Source organism: Phoca vitulina, unplaced genomic scaffold (genome assembly GCF_004348235.1).
Source record: "Phoca vitulina isolate PV1807 unplaced genomic scaffold, GSC_HSeal_1.0 scaffold24, whole genome shotgun sequence".
NCBI classification, from domain to species: domain Eukaryota; kingdom Metazoa; phylum Chordata; class Mammalia; order Carnivora; family Phocidae; genus Phoca; species Phoca vitulina.
Genome location: NW_022589727.1, coordinates 7022552 through 7037104, shown reverse-complemented (window position 1 = coordinate 7037104; position 14553 = coordinate 7022552). Strand labels below are relative to the sequence as shown.

Sequence of the window (14553 nt, the reverse complement as noted above, 5' to 3'; positions counted from 1 at the left end):
TAGAAAGTGTAACAGCATTAGTTTCCCATTGTAAAATGAGTAGATCATTATTATTTTATATTTATTCTGGTCTTTTATTTTTTTAAACTAATCGTAACTTTTTTGTCATAATTAAAGGTACATTGCAGTACAATAAGAAAGTTAGACTTTAATTTTTCAGTAACTTACTTTTTTGCCTTCCCATCTGAAGCCTTGGTGGATTTTTTTTTCATAAATAGTATTTATAATGGATTATATAATAAATTTCAAGAAAACATAAGGAATTTTTAACTTGCTTTAGGTAGAAAGGCATTTTTTGAACTTTAGTGTATCTTGACACTGTAGAACAGTTAGTATGCCGAAATTCATTTTCATATCGTCTATTCTGAACTTGTACAATTCAAAGAATATTTTTTGATTGATTAGCCTGCACTTGACAGTCGTTTTGTTTGTTTGTTTGTTTGTTTTTTGGTTCTGGCCAGATACTACTTTCTAAAAGAGGTTAAATTTTCTATAGCATTTTTTCCCCTTATGGATGGCATAATGTAACATGCCTCAGTTTATCTCTTCACATTAATAAATATTATGGTTCTGTGGGTTATAATCTAATACGATTGTCATTTATTTTGTTGTTAAAATTGTTCCAGCTTTGAAAATTGGGAGGGCATGTTAGGAAAATGAGAGTGTTAAAAAATAAACTGAGGTATATTACAGTTTTAAGACTCAGTGTGAGCAAAAATCCATTCAAATCAGGCAGCCCAGCGCCGGAAGTGGTTAGGAGCCCTCCACCAATAGGAGCTAGGGGAGAGAGTTTTATGGGAGAAAAGATGGAAGCAAAGCAAGGAAAGTATTTACCTGGGCTATAGCATAAACCATTGCCTTATTTGGGAATGGCTAGGTGGCTATTGGTGATGGATTGTTCTTAGGTTTTAATTCCTTAACCTTGAGGCATTATGGGTGTAAGATTTGGTTTGCTTCCTTAGGCTGCTAAGGCATTAAAGCCACCTCAGTCTAATTGCCTCCTTGTTGAGTTAATTAATTGATTAAGATTTTATTTTATTTATTTATTTGAGAGAGAGCACGCTCCAGAGGAGGGGCAGAGGCGGAGGGAGAGGGACAAACAGACTCTGCGCTGAGCACAAAGCCTGGTGCTGGCCCGATCCCATGACCCCACAGACCACGACCCCAGCTGAAATCAAGAGTCAGTCACTTAACTGACTGAGCCACTCAGGCACCCCTGAATTATTTTAATAAGCAAAACAACTAAATATGTAAGTATGTGTAAATAATTATAGGTAAGTCTAAGTGACTGCAGAGGATGTTGCTCCCAACCTTATAATTAAAAAGAAAAAAAGGAAGGAAGGAGGGAGGGAGGGAGGTGAAACCAACTGCAAGCTCAGGACATTTCTTGAAACAGTCAGAGAGCTCAATTCACAAAGCAGCCATAACCTGAAATCTCAGGTGAGACGTACCTACAGGGAAAGATGAAGTGTGAGCACTAGCTTACCTCGGTGGACACAGCTGGCAATAGGCAGAGACATTTCAGCTGCACTAGATAACAAATTGGTGGAAGCCAAATGTGGGCAGGAGAGCATGGGGAGCCTCCTGGAGCAGTAGATACAGGTGGAGCTTGAACTGTCTTGCAAGCTTTTTTTCCATAAGCCCCACTCGATGAGAGCCCTGATAAAGTATTTCTCTTGCTATAGGCCTGGGAGAGGGAACAATGGTTGCAATGGAAAGGGCACAAATTCCTGGAGCCTTCTCCCGCATCTGTCCTATGGAACAAAAATCCTAAATTCAGGAAGGAGCGGTACCTTAAACTAAAGAGCCCTTAAGGCACTGGTGAAAACACGGAAGCTGGGAGGGGAGGGGGCAGAAAATAACCTCAGGGGAAATGCAGGATTACATCCCAGAAACTGCAGTTCCAGAACTGTAGTATAGAAGAGAGACAGGAGCACTGTAAAATTTAGGCTTACAGATTCTGATTAGCATAGGCCTAGTTAGAATACTGGAGACCACCACCCCCATCCAGACCCCCACCACCAAGGTAACCAGTGTCTAGTAAAAGTAACAGTTAAATACCAGCGAGAAACTAACAAGAGACAAACCCTCTAGGATGGAAGACAGAGAGCTGAGGGTACAGCAGACATTGAGAAAAGCATGTGGTCCCATGTGAAGAGAAGTTGTGCTTAGAGGAATTTGAAGCCTCTGGTGCACTGAGGGTAACCATACCAACAGCAAACACCAAACCTGCCTAACTACTGATTAGATAAACACAATTCCTGCACCAAAAACCTAACCAAAGGAAAGGTCTGCCCATTACCAAGTATAGAAATTATTTGCCTCAGTCTCTACTGTCCTATCCAGGATATCCAGATATCAGTATAATTACGAGCATTTGAAAAGACAAGGGAAAATGTGCAAAAGAGACAAAGCAACAGAAACAGATACAGTTGAAATTGATGAAGAATTTAAAATGACTAATATGTTAAAATACGTTATCTATGGCTACCTAACATCACGAAATTTTAGCCATTTAAAATACTAGAGCTCCCCCCCCCTTTATTTTTAAACCAGAGGCCCTATTGTTTAACTGAGAGGATTGGTGAGGCCCACCATTCATCTCTTCACAGGGCCTTTTGTATGACTACACTGTGGCATCAACTTTGATCATTCTAAGGTCTTAACAAGTTAACCCTTGGCTTTATCTCTAGAGCTTGTTTTTCCTGGTAGTATCCTGGATTTGAAACTTATTCTGAAGATGTTTCTTACTTTTAGCAGGTTTGCTATGTGGAGAGGCTGAGAATCTTTGGAACTATGAAATCCTGACTCATTTTGGTTTTGAATTTATCTTTTCTTCCAATTCACTATAAGCACCAGGAAAAAACCAGGCAGTACCTTCAACACTTTACTTGGAAATCTCCTTAGATATGTTAGTTACCCACTTCATTAGGCACATTTCCTACTTCCCACATTACTAAAGATGATATGATATTGGTAAACTTTCTGTCACCACATACAGTGCTTTCCCTTTCTTCAGTTTCCAGTAATATCTTTCTAAGACTGCTTTTTTCAGTTCTTTGCTGGCTGTTGGCTGGAGGCCTCCCTCCATTCCTTGTTTCAAGTGCCTCTCCATATGGCAGCTTACAACTTGGCAACTGGCTCCCATCAGAGTGAGCAAAAGTAATAATGACAGAAGTCACTACCATTTGTAATCTAATCTTAGAAGTAACATCCAGTCAATTTTGAGAGTCACTAGGTCCATTCAAGGGGAAGGGATTAAACAAGGACATGAATATGAGGAGACAGGAATCACTGGGACCCATTTTAGAGGCTGGTTACCACAAGAACACTGTGATTTTCTTAAATTGACCTGTTCTAATATATCTTCTGTAGTTCCCTTAATGTTTTCTGCATACACAATCATATTATCTGCACATAAAATTTTACTTCTTTCTTTCTAACCTGTATACATTTTACTTTGATCTCTTACATTATTGGACTGACTGGGAACTCCAATCAGTATTGAATAGAAGTAATAATAGTGACATTCTTGTTTTATGTTTTAAGTACAGGGTTAAGGAGAAAGTGTTCTTTTTTTCCATCCTTGTAATAACTGTAGGTTTTTATAGATGCTCCTTATTAGTTTGGGGAAGTTCCTTCAGTCCCTAGATTGTAGAGGTTTTTATCATGAATCAGTTGAATTTTGACAAGTGCCTTTTCTGTATTTATAGATGAACATAGAAGATTTCTCCATTATTCTATTAACATGGTGAATTATATCAAGTTTCAACTCTTATATAACTCTTGCTTTCCTGGGATAAACTCATCTTGGATGTATTATCTTTTTGTATCTCTGGATTTGGATTTGCCTTGCCTATATTTTTTTTTTCTTTTTGGATTTTTTTTTTCAGCTATATTTATTAGATAGATTGGACCATAATTTTTGTTTTCTGTAATGTCCTTGTCAGATTGTAGTAGTAAGAATATGGCTACTTCGTGAAATGAGTATACACTTGAGTATACACATGAACTAAAAGAAGTAATCAGTGAGTATTAGAATGCTAACTTCTTTGGGGTGCACATTTAACCATGAATGTAAATGATCACATAACTCACCTCTTTAAGCATTATATATCATACTATCTCTTATGCTTTGTTCCTTGGAAATATGTTTTATTTTTAGTGTTTTAAAAACAATATGCATTTTTATCATTTGACTGATGCATTCATCAGTTGATAGACATTTGGGTTGCTTCCACTTTTTGGCTATTATGAATAATATAGCTATAAACATTTGTCCACAAGTTTTTTGTGAACATATATTTTCATTTCTCTTGGGTTATTAGAAGTGGAATTGCTGGGTCATATGTCAACTCTATGTTTAACTTTTTGAAGAACTGCCAGACTGTTTTCCAAAGTGGCTGCACCATTTTACATTCTTACTTGTAATCTGTGAGGGTTCCAGTTTCTCCATAGCTTTGCCAACATTTGCTTTTAACTATCTTTTTGATTATACCTTCCTAGTGGTTTTGCAGTGGTACCTAATTGTTTTAATTTGCATTTGCTTAATGGCTAATGATGTTGAACAACTTTTCATGTGCTTCTTGGTTATTTGTGTATCTTCTTTGAAGAAGTGTCTATTCTGATGCTTTAAATTAGGTGGTCTTTTTAGTGTTGAGTTTTCAGAGTTCTTTATATACTCCATTCAGGTCCCTTATGAGATATATTATTTGCAAAAATTTCATCCATTCTGTGCATAGTTGTTCACTTTTTTGAAGGGGTCATTTGAAACACAAAAGTTTTTGGGATGCCTGGGTGGTTCAGTCAGTTAAGTGTCTGCCTTTGGCTCAGGTCATGATGCAGGGCCCTGGGATCAAGTCCCACATTGGGGTTCTTGCTCAGCGGGGAGCCTGTTTTTGCCTTTGCCTGCCCACTCCCCCTGCTTGTGTGCACGCACTCTCTCTCCCTCTGACAAATAAATAAATAAAATCTTTAAAACACACACACACAAAAGTTTTTAATTTTGATGAAGTCTAATTTATCTATTTTTCTTTCATAGATTATGGTTTTTGATGTTATACATATCTAAGAAACCATTTCCTAATCCAAGGTCACAAAGACGTATGTTTCTATTTTCTTCCAGGAGTTTATAGTTTTAGCTCTTACATTTTGGTCTTTGATTCAATTAGTGTTAATTTTTTTTATGTGGTGTGAGGTAGGGGTCCAACTTTATTCTTTTGCATGTGGATAGCAAGCTGTTCCAGCACTATTTGTTGAAAAGACTATTCTTTCTCTTTGATTTTCTTTATACCCTGGTTGAAAAATCAATGTACCGTAAATGTGAATATTTATTTATGTTCCATTGTTTCCTGTGTCTATCTTCATGCAAGTACCACATTGTCATGATTACTATGGTTTTGTACTAAGTTTTAAAATTGGAAAATGTGAGTCCTCCATCTTTTTCTCCTTTTTAAAGAATGTTTTAGATATTTTGGTCCCTTTCATTACCATATTACTTTTAGAGTTGGGTTAGTTTGTCAGTTTCTGCAAATAAACCAGCTGAGATTTTGGTAGAGATTGAGTTGAATCTGAAAGTCAGTCCTAACAATATTAAGTCTTCCAATCATGAACATGGAATGCCTTTCCATTTATTCAGGTTGTTAATTTCTTTTGACAGTGTTTTTTTTAGCTTTCAGTGTACAAATCTTGCTTCTCCTGTTGAATTTATTCCTTTGTACTTTATTTTTCTTGATGCAAATATAAATAGAATTGTTTCCTTGATTTCCTCTTGGGGTTATTTACTGCTAGTGTATAAATATACAGTTGACTTTTGTACATTGATCTTGTATCCTGTAACCCCGCTGAACTCCTTCATTAGTTATAATAGTTTTTTAGTGGATTTCTTAGATTTTCTGTATACAAAAGCATGTCATGTGCAGTAGAGATGGTTTTACTTCTTTTAGAATCCAGATGCTTTTTATTTCTTTTTTCCTACTTAATTGCCCTGGTTGTAATCTCCAGTACAATATGAGCTGAAGTGGCAAAAGCAGGCATCCTTGTCTTATTGCTGATCATGGGGGGGGGAAGCATTTGATCTTTTTCTATTAGATATGGTATATTAGATAATGCATTTTTCATAAATAGCCTATTTTTAGATTGAGGAAATTCCCTTGTCTTTTTATGTTTTTGAGTTTTTTTTCTTTTTTTAATCATGAATCATTGTTGGATTTTTTCATTTTTCCAAATCTGCTTAGATGACCATGTGGTTTTTGTCCTTTGTTTTATTGATATGTTGTATTACATTAATTGATTTTTGAATGTTAAACCAACTTTTCATTCCTGGGATAAATCCCAACTGGTCATGATATAGAATCCTTTTGTTATGTTTCTGGATTCTGTTTGCTAGTATTTTTTTTTTTTGAGAATTTTTGCACTACATTCATTTGATATTACTCCGTAGTTCTTAGAGCCCTTTTGACATAGATTGTTATGTCTCTGATTTCTTAAAGCATCTGTGTTCCTTTAGACGATACTTTTAAAATAACAACCAAATGTTACAATTTGTGAAGAGGGTATTAAGGTGATTGCACCAAAATATTTTTTTAATGATAATAGCTCTTTTATTTTTCACCATGTATTTACTTTTACTTGAAAACAGTATGTCTCTTTCTCTTTATCAAATGTCCTATTATATTTCCTTCTCTAAATCATACCTACTACTAAATTGATATTCAGAATTTAAAAAATGGAACCAGTGTACCCAGCTCCCAAACACAAGACATTAAACAGCGCAAGAAATTTATCTGGTTGACCATAGGGTGAGGTGCAATTCTCTTTAGAATAGAGGCTTTGCCACCTTGACCTTGTCTTTTCACATTAGTGTAAAAGTACCCATTCATGGAGTATCTGGAAGAACATCATGGTTATGCAAAGCTATAAAATAAATCTTTTTCTAGAATGCTAGTTTTACCAGAAAATTAAGAATAGATGAGTGTGGGAAAATGTTTTATATTAAAATAGAAAAGATTGTTTTATGTAGAAAAATACAAAATGTGCAGGGATGCTTAAGCAAAAAAATAAGACTTCAAAGAAATTCAGTACTTTTGTCACAATTTTCACCCTGACCATCCAACTCTAAGGATATAAATTCTCTTTTCTTGATAGATTAGAGTACGTTTTGTGGAAGTTTTTGAAGGAATACTCTGAGGCATTAAAGAAATGCTGAAAATGGTGATTTCTTACTTCATGAACAGGGTATTGGTCCTTCTTGTAAATAATTAACAAAATAACACTTGGAATATTATCTTGTCCAGTTTTAACTTTTTTAAGTAGATGCATTTTTTTTCAAGTTTTTATTTAGATTCTAGTTGGTGAACATGTACTGTAATATAGGTTTCAGGAGTAGAATTCAGTGATTCATCCCTTACATATAACACCCAGTGCTTATCACAAGTGCCCTCCTGGATACCCATCACCCATTTAGCCTATCCCCTGCCCATTTCCCCTCCATCAACCATCAGTTTGTTCTCTATAGTTAAGAGTCTCTTATGGTTTGCTTCACTCTCTCCTTTATTCCCCCTCCCATACGTTCATCTGTTTTGTTTCTTAAATTCCACATATGAGTGAAATCATATGGTATTTGTCTTTCTCTGACTGACTTATTTTGCTTAGCATAATACACTCTAGCTCCATCCATATCACTGCAAATGGCAAGATTTCATTCTTTTTGATGACTGAGTAATATTCCATTGTATATATACCACATCTTCTTTATCCATTCATCAGTCAGTGGACATTTTCGGCTTTTTCCATAGTTTGGCTACTGTTGATAGTGCTGTTATAAACATCGGGATGCGTGTACCCCTTCAAGTCAGTATTTTTGTATTCTTTGGGTAAATACCTAGTAGTGTAATTGCTGGATGGTAGGGTAGTTCCATTTTTAACTTTTTGAGGAACTGCCAAACTGTTTCCCAGAGTCACCACACCAGTTTGCATTCTCACCAATAGTGTAAGAGTGTTCCCCTTTCTCCTCATTCTCTCCAACATCTTGTTAATTTTAGCCATTCTGACAGGTACGAGGTGGTATCTCATTGTGGTTTTGATTTACTTCCCTGATGATGAGTGATGTTGAGCATCTTTTCATGTGTCTGTTGGCCATCTGGATGTCTTCTTTAGAAAAATGTCTATTCATGTCTTTTGCCCATTTGTTAACTGGATTATTTGTTTTTTGGGTGTTGAATTTGATAAGTTCTTTATAGATTTTGGATACTCACCCTTTATCAGATATGTCATTTGTAAATATCTTCTCCCATTCCGTGGGCTGCCTTTTAGTTTTGTTGATTGTTTCCTTTGCTGTAGAGAAACCTTTTATCTGGATGAAGTCCCAATGGTTCATTTTTGGTTTTGTTTCCCTTGCCTCTGGAGATGTGTCTAGTAAGAAGTTGCTATGGCCAAGGTCAGAGAGGTTGCTGCCTCTGTTCTCCTCTAGGATTTTGTTGGTTTCCTATCTCACATTTAGGTCTTTCATCCATTTTTAATTTATTTTTGTGTATGGTGTAAGAAAGTGGTGCAGTTTCATTCTTCTACATGTTGCTGTCCAGTTTTTCCAACACCATTTGTTGAAGAGACTGTCTTTTTTCCATTGGATATTCTTTCCTGCTTTGTCAAAGATTAGTTGACTATGTGATTGTGGGTCCATTTCTTGGTTTTCTGTTCTGTTCCATTGATTTATGTGTCTGTTTTTGTGCCAATACCATACTGTCTTAACGACTAGAGCTTCAGCAATCAGACAACAAAAAGAAATAAAAGGCATCCAAATTGGCAAGAAAGAAGTAAAATTATCACTATTTGCAGATGACATGATACTCTGTGTAGAAAACCCAAAAGACTCTATCAAAAATTTGCTAGAACTGATACAAAAATTCAGCAAAGTTGCAGGATATAAAATCAACATAGAGAAATCTGTTGCATTTCTATACACTAAAAATGAAGAAGCAGAAAGAGAAATCAAGGAATCGATACCATTTACAGTTGAACCAAAAACCGTAAGATACCTAGAATAAATCTAACCGAAGAGGTAAAAGATCTCTACACTCTGAAAACCGTAGAACACTTAGTAAAGACACTGAGGATGACACAAAGAAATGGAGAAACGTTCCATACTCACAGATTGGAAGAGCAAGTATTGTTAAAATGTCTATACTACCCAAAGCAATCTACACATTTAATTCAGTCCCTATCAAAATACCACCAGCATTTTTCACAGAGCTAGAACAAACAATCCTAATTTTGTATGGAACCACAAAAGACCCTGCATAGCCAAAGCAATCTTGAAAAAGAAAAACAAAGTGGGAGCATCACAACTCCGGACTTCAAGTTATATTACAAAGTTGTTGGCCAGTTTTAACTTTTTAATCCTGTTGGTCAAATATTTCCCTTCCCTGTGCTTAGATTCTCATTTTCTTAATGAATTAATTTCTATGCTCCACATGAGGTAGAGGATTAGGTCTTCTTATGTTACTTTGTGGTCTGAGAATGCTTTGATGAAAAATGTAGATCATGATACCAGGTATTTTCTTATACATATACCTCAAGGGAAATATTATTGAACATAAATTTAAAAAGAAGACAGATTTCAGAGTAGATATCAAATCTGGAGGCTGTTTTATTGGCAAGTCCTCTGCATTTAAAGGTTGTATTAATATATATGCTCATATTAACTAGGCTAATAGGCCACAAAGATGCAATACGTATCTTTAGATAGGCCTGTAGAAGAAGTGTTTGCCTTTTGTGCTTAAGTCTATAACCTTCCAGAGTATAATAATTGCTAAAGAGTAGTCTAATCATAGTAGCATAACACAAAAGATTAAAACAAAAAAGCCCTGTATAAATAGTGTAGCAACAAATTTTTCAAACATACTCCAGAAACTAAATTTAGAAGAGTGATTTTTCTAGATAGAGTACTTATGTTTTGGGAAAAGCTCATTGTAGACTCTGGCATTATGAGATATATCTATAAGCATTTTTGCCCTCAATGATCCTTAGAGTTTTCATGAATCTCCTTCAGGCCCAACAAAGGGAATAAGTGAATGTTGGTGAATACCTACGTGTTTTGACCTGGTAGGCTCTAGAGATAGTCTCTGTGTTTAGTTTAATGTTAAGGTAAACTTGGCATTCTACCTTTTTTTTTTTTTTTTTTTTTTACTATTTTTCTGACCCCGGAGCATTGCTTGCTGATGAAGCAGATCTTTGGGCCATTCCTTATATTTATAGGAGCCTTTAAGAATAGTCTTGAACTGATAGAGAGCCATTGTTACGTTCCTTTTGGATACCCTGTAACTGACTGAAGTTACGTTGATTATTTTTTTTCTATAGTAGGCATTCAGTAAAATTTTTTTTAAGATTTTATTTATTTGAGAGAGAGAGTGTGCATTTGAGAGAGTGAGTGTGCAGGTGCGTGCCAGCGAGCACCATCGGGGGAGGGGCAGGGGGAGAGGGAGAAGCAGACTCCCCTCTGAGCAGGGAGCCTGACAGGGGCTGGATCCCAGGACTCTGGGATCATGACCTGAGCTGAAGGCAGACACTTAACTGACTGAGCCACCAGGTGCCCCTTGAGTAAATATTTTTTAATAAGTAGATGAAAATAAATGTTTTCTTATGTACTTACAGATTTTATTCTCTCGTCTTATCTTTAGGATTTTATCAATCTAAATGGGGAGAGATTTTGCTACACTTAGAAAACTACATTTTCTCACCTTGACAGTGCTTTTTCTCTCCTAACAATATATAGCATCACTTATTTCATGCTTATTTTTTTTTAAGTTTATTTATTGTTTTTAGTAATCTCTACACCCAAGGTGGGGCTCAAACTCAGGACCCTGAGATCAGGAGTCGCTTGCTCTTCTGACTTAGCCAGCCAGGTGCCCCTCATCTTTATTTTATGCGTAATCCTACATATTTGTCACTTCTTATGTTATGCTAAAATGTTTGCATTTTTATGCTTTTTAGTATTTCTCTTATCTACTTTCTCTCTCATCCTATGGCTATATCTTTTGCCTAGATTATAGTATTGTATGCCTTGCACCTTGACCAAATGTTTGAGAACTTCTTTCTTATTCCTTTACAAATGCTCTCCATATTTATAAAGGATGTATATACAGTATTAGGATATTTATAGTATAGTGAAGGAAGTTATAGAACTTTAGCTGGAGAGAATTTTAACAATTGTCTAGTCTAGCTTTTTTCTTCATGAGTGAGAATAATGATGCTTAAAGAAATAAGCACAGTTTTCCAGTGTCCCCCTGTATACATGGTTTTCCACTTTGCATTTTGGGGGTTTACTTGATTTGGAACAGTATCTTGGCAAAGGTGTTTCAGAAGCTGGCTGACAGATTGAAGATTTAGATGGTAGAAAATAATTCATGGTTCAAATGTTTGACAATTCTAGAAAAACTGAGAGGCAGCAGGAATTATTTTGAAAGGTAGGGCAAGTGTGCGTGAGAGTAATGGCAGCAAAGGGGAAGGCCTTGGAAAGGGATGGCAACAATGGACGCAAGATAACCTGAGACCAGGGGATAAATTGTCCTCATATGTCTATTTGTTTAGTTGTCTGCATTCTTTGTACTTGTTATCAGTTTCAGAGTTTACCTTCTTAGAAGGAAGGGCCTGAGTCCCATTCATGGACCTAATAGTATCTAAACATGAATAATAGGGGTTGGGGAAATGATTTTAATGTCATGATGAGCAAGAAGACATAAACCTCTTTTTTGAACACTGTTGTATGCCATGCACTTTCATGTAAATTATTTCAAAGACAGGATGCAATCAACTCAAACATTCAAAAATCCAATTTTCATTCTTTTACTTCATTGATTTCAAGTATCTTCACCAGAAGGCTAGCAACAAAGGAAAGGCTGTGGAGTTCATGTTATTCAGAAATTGCTGTCATAGAGCTGGGGTCTGGAAGGAAGTAAATTCAGGAGCTCAGAGGAGTCCCTGTGGATTTCCTTTACACATATTGCTGTGTGATCTTGTAGGATAAATGTTGTACTCTCTTTGGAGGCATAAGCACCAGTAACAGAAAAATTCAGGGCTAACATTTCTATGCACAGAGTAACATGAGAATTAGGGTTGTCATTTTAAGGTCAGTTTTAATGTCGTTCTTGTTTAATTGGGGTTTTTAAACGATTTTTCCCCCTGTGCTCTTGTCAGAAACCACCTTTTTGATAGGATCGAGTTGGAATACTTTTCAGAGTTAAACATTAAAGATACAGATTTTTTTGGTCAGTGTTTTTTAACACTTTGTAATTCTTTTTGGACTAAGAATAGTTGTAATGCAAACCTTTTTTAATGTTAATACCATCTTTTTATTCTAGTCTAATTACTTATATGCTACTGAGGAATGCAGGGTATCAGTACCAAGGAAAAGAGTAAAATTGCCTGTGTATATTTAATGAAATGTTTCAGAGATATATAGACTGTATATCTCATTGACAGGATTTAAATAAAAATATGAAAAAGATTCAAATCAAAATAAATTGATTGTGCCTGTTTTGATAAGAAATGAAACTGTGTTTTCAGTTTGGATATTTTTCTGTCCTGGATTACAATTTGGGAACTTATATTCTATGTAGGACTTTCCATATTTAAGATACTTCTGATGATTGGGAATATTTTTGGTGTAAAAATCCTATTCATATTTTATTACGAAGGTATGCAAGATTGCCTTATGAGAGGTTAATTTTTTAAAAAGCCTAGCATAGATTATCCCTTAAGAAATCAGCACACCTCTGGAAGAAATCTAGTTTTGGTAAATGACAGCTCTAGGCACATATTTTCTTATTCTCATAGGCATTTTCTTTTCATTTTTGTATTTCAGAGTAAGCGAGGAAAAGGAGGTGACCGAAGAACGATTCCGAGCTGAGCAGGAATCATTTGAGAAGAAGATCAGGCAGTTGGAAGAACAGAATGATCTGATCATCAAAGAAAGGGAAGATATCCTTTTTGAAAATCCCCTTTTTTTAATGTGCAGGAAGTTTGGCTCTTCCATAAAGAAAATGTAAACTCCAGAGAAATAATTGTTCTAATTTATAACAGGGAATAAATCTGCGTGGGCTGCCATTTTTAGGCAATCAAAACGACACTTAACAGCATGTGCTGTTACTTCCTTTGTGCTTGATATGGCCACCCAGCTGTTCTGCTGCCGCTATTATACTGCGGAGCACATATTTGTCAACTAAAAAAGACAATAAGAAATTTGGGCATTAAAATGTAGTGTTAGAGCTTTACTAGATTCTGTTCCACTACTCTAATTGAGCCTGAAACCTCTTTGTATTTGGCATTCTTTCTAGCTAAAGCTTTGACAGCCCTCAGGAATTCTACTCTGGAATCATAAAAATTAAAAAAAAAATCCATTGTAATTTGTAGATGTTATAATTGATAAGTGTTTACATTGCAACATAATACCACCAAAATTCTCATGGAGGAGAAGACTGTTGAGTTTAGAACTAGAGAGAGAGGTGTGTGTATGAGTGTGTGTGTGTGTGTGTGTGTGTGTTATATTGCATTATTTGTAAGAAAGTAAAATAAAAACTGGTATTTTAACTTAAGACTTCATTACCCATTAAGGGATATGCGAGTTAAAATAAGCATATTTCTGAAGTTTCTTTTGACTGGGCTACTTATCTTTGGATGTTTTTGCAGTGGTATTGATATAAAAGAGAAGTGACTGTCCCTAAAGTTAGGGTGAGGATTGGCCAGCTAACCTAGTATATGAATACTTGAAGGAACCAGTGCCCTTATTGGCAATATCATCATTAACTTGATCGTTAATAATTATTTCAAAGATTCTTCGAGTGTTAAAAATGATCATACATGGACAATAACTATACCTTTGTGAATACCAGGGAAATAGAAACATAAAGGTAAATTAAGTCACTTGGGAAAAAGCATAAAAATGTAACTGTAAAAAATGAGTTCTGAATTTTTTTTTTTCAAAAAGTAGGAATACACAATTGGAAATTAATATAATCAGAATTTTCAGGTTTGATTTGCTGAGTAGAACATTTATAAAGTTTATTTCCCCACAATTCTAAAGGTGTACTTTCTCAATTATTTCTTTTCTATAACTTTTAGCATTTGGATAATCATCTTGGATCTTCTCTTTTCTTTTCCTTCATTGACTTTATTATTTTTATTTATTTATTTTTTATTTTTTATAGATTTTTTAAAAGATTTTATTTATTTATTTGAGAGAGAGAGACAGAGATAACGAGAGAGAGCACAGGTGGTGGGGAGGAGAGGGAGAAGCAGGCTCCCCATTGAGCAGGGAGCCCAACGTGGGGCTCGATCCCAGGACCCTGGGATCATGCTCTGAGCAGAAGGCCGACGCTTAACCAGCTGAGCCACCCAGGCACCGCCTTCATTGACTTTATTGTACGAGGCTGTCAACTCTCAGGTTAGACCCTCTTTTGTGATTTTCTTCCTGCTACTTTTCTCTCTCTGGGTTAAAGTAGTGCTGTTTAGTCAGAACTCACAACAAACTGTGCTCAGCCATTTCGGGTCCTTCATTTG

General features: G+C 35.7%; 1 protein-coding gene across 5 annotated transcripts in view; it reads left to right on the top strand.

The window, feature by feature from the left end:
• The window catches only part of KIAA1328 (KIAA1328 ortholog), a 357595-nt gene that overhangs the window by 46503 nt on the left and 296539 nt on the right, over window positions 1-14553 (top strand). For all 5 annotated transcript variants that reach the window (XM_032421314.1, XM_032421311.1, XM_032421316.1 and 2 more), the window contains one exon: window positions 12860-12975. In XM_032421314.1, the coding sequence (XP_032277205.1) occupies window positions 12860-12975 (116 nt within the window). The remainder of the gene's footprint in view (window positions 1-12859; window positions 12976-14553) is intronic.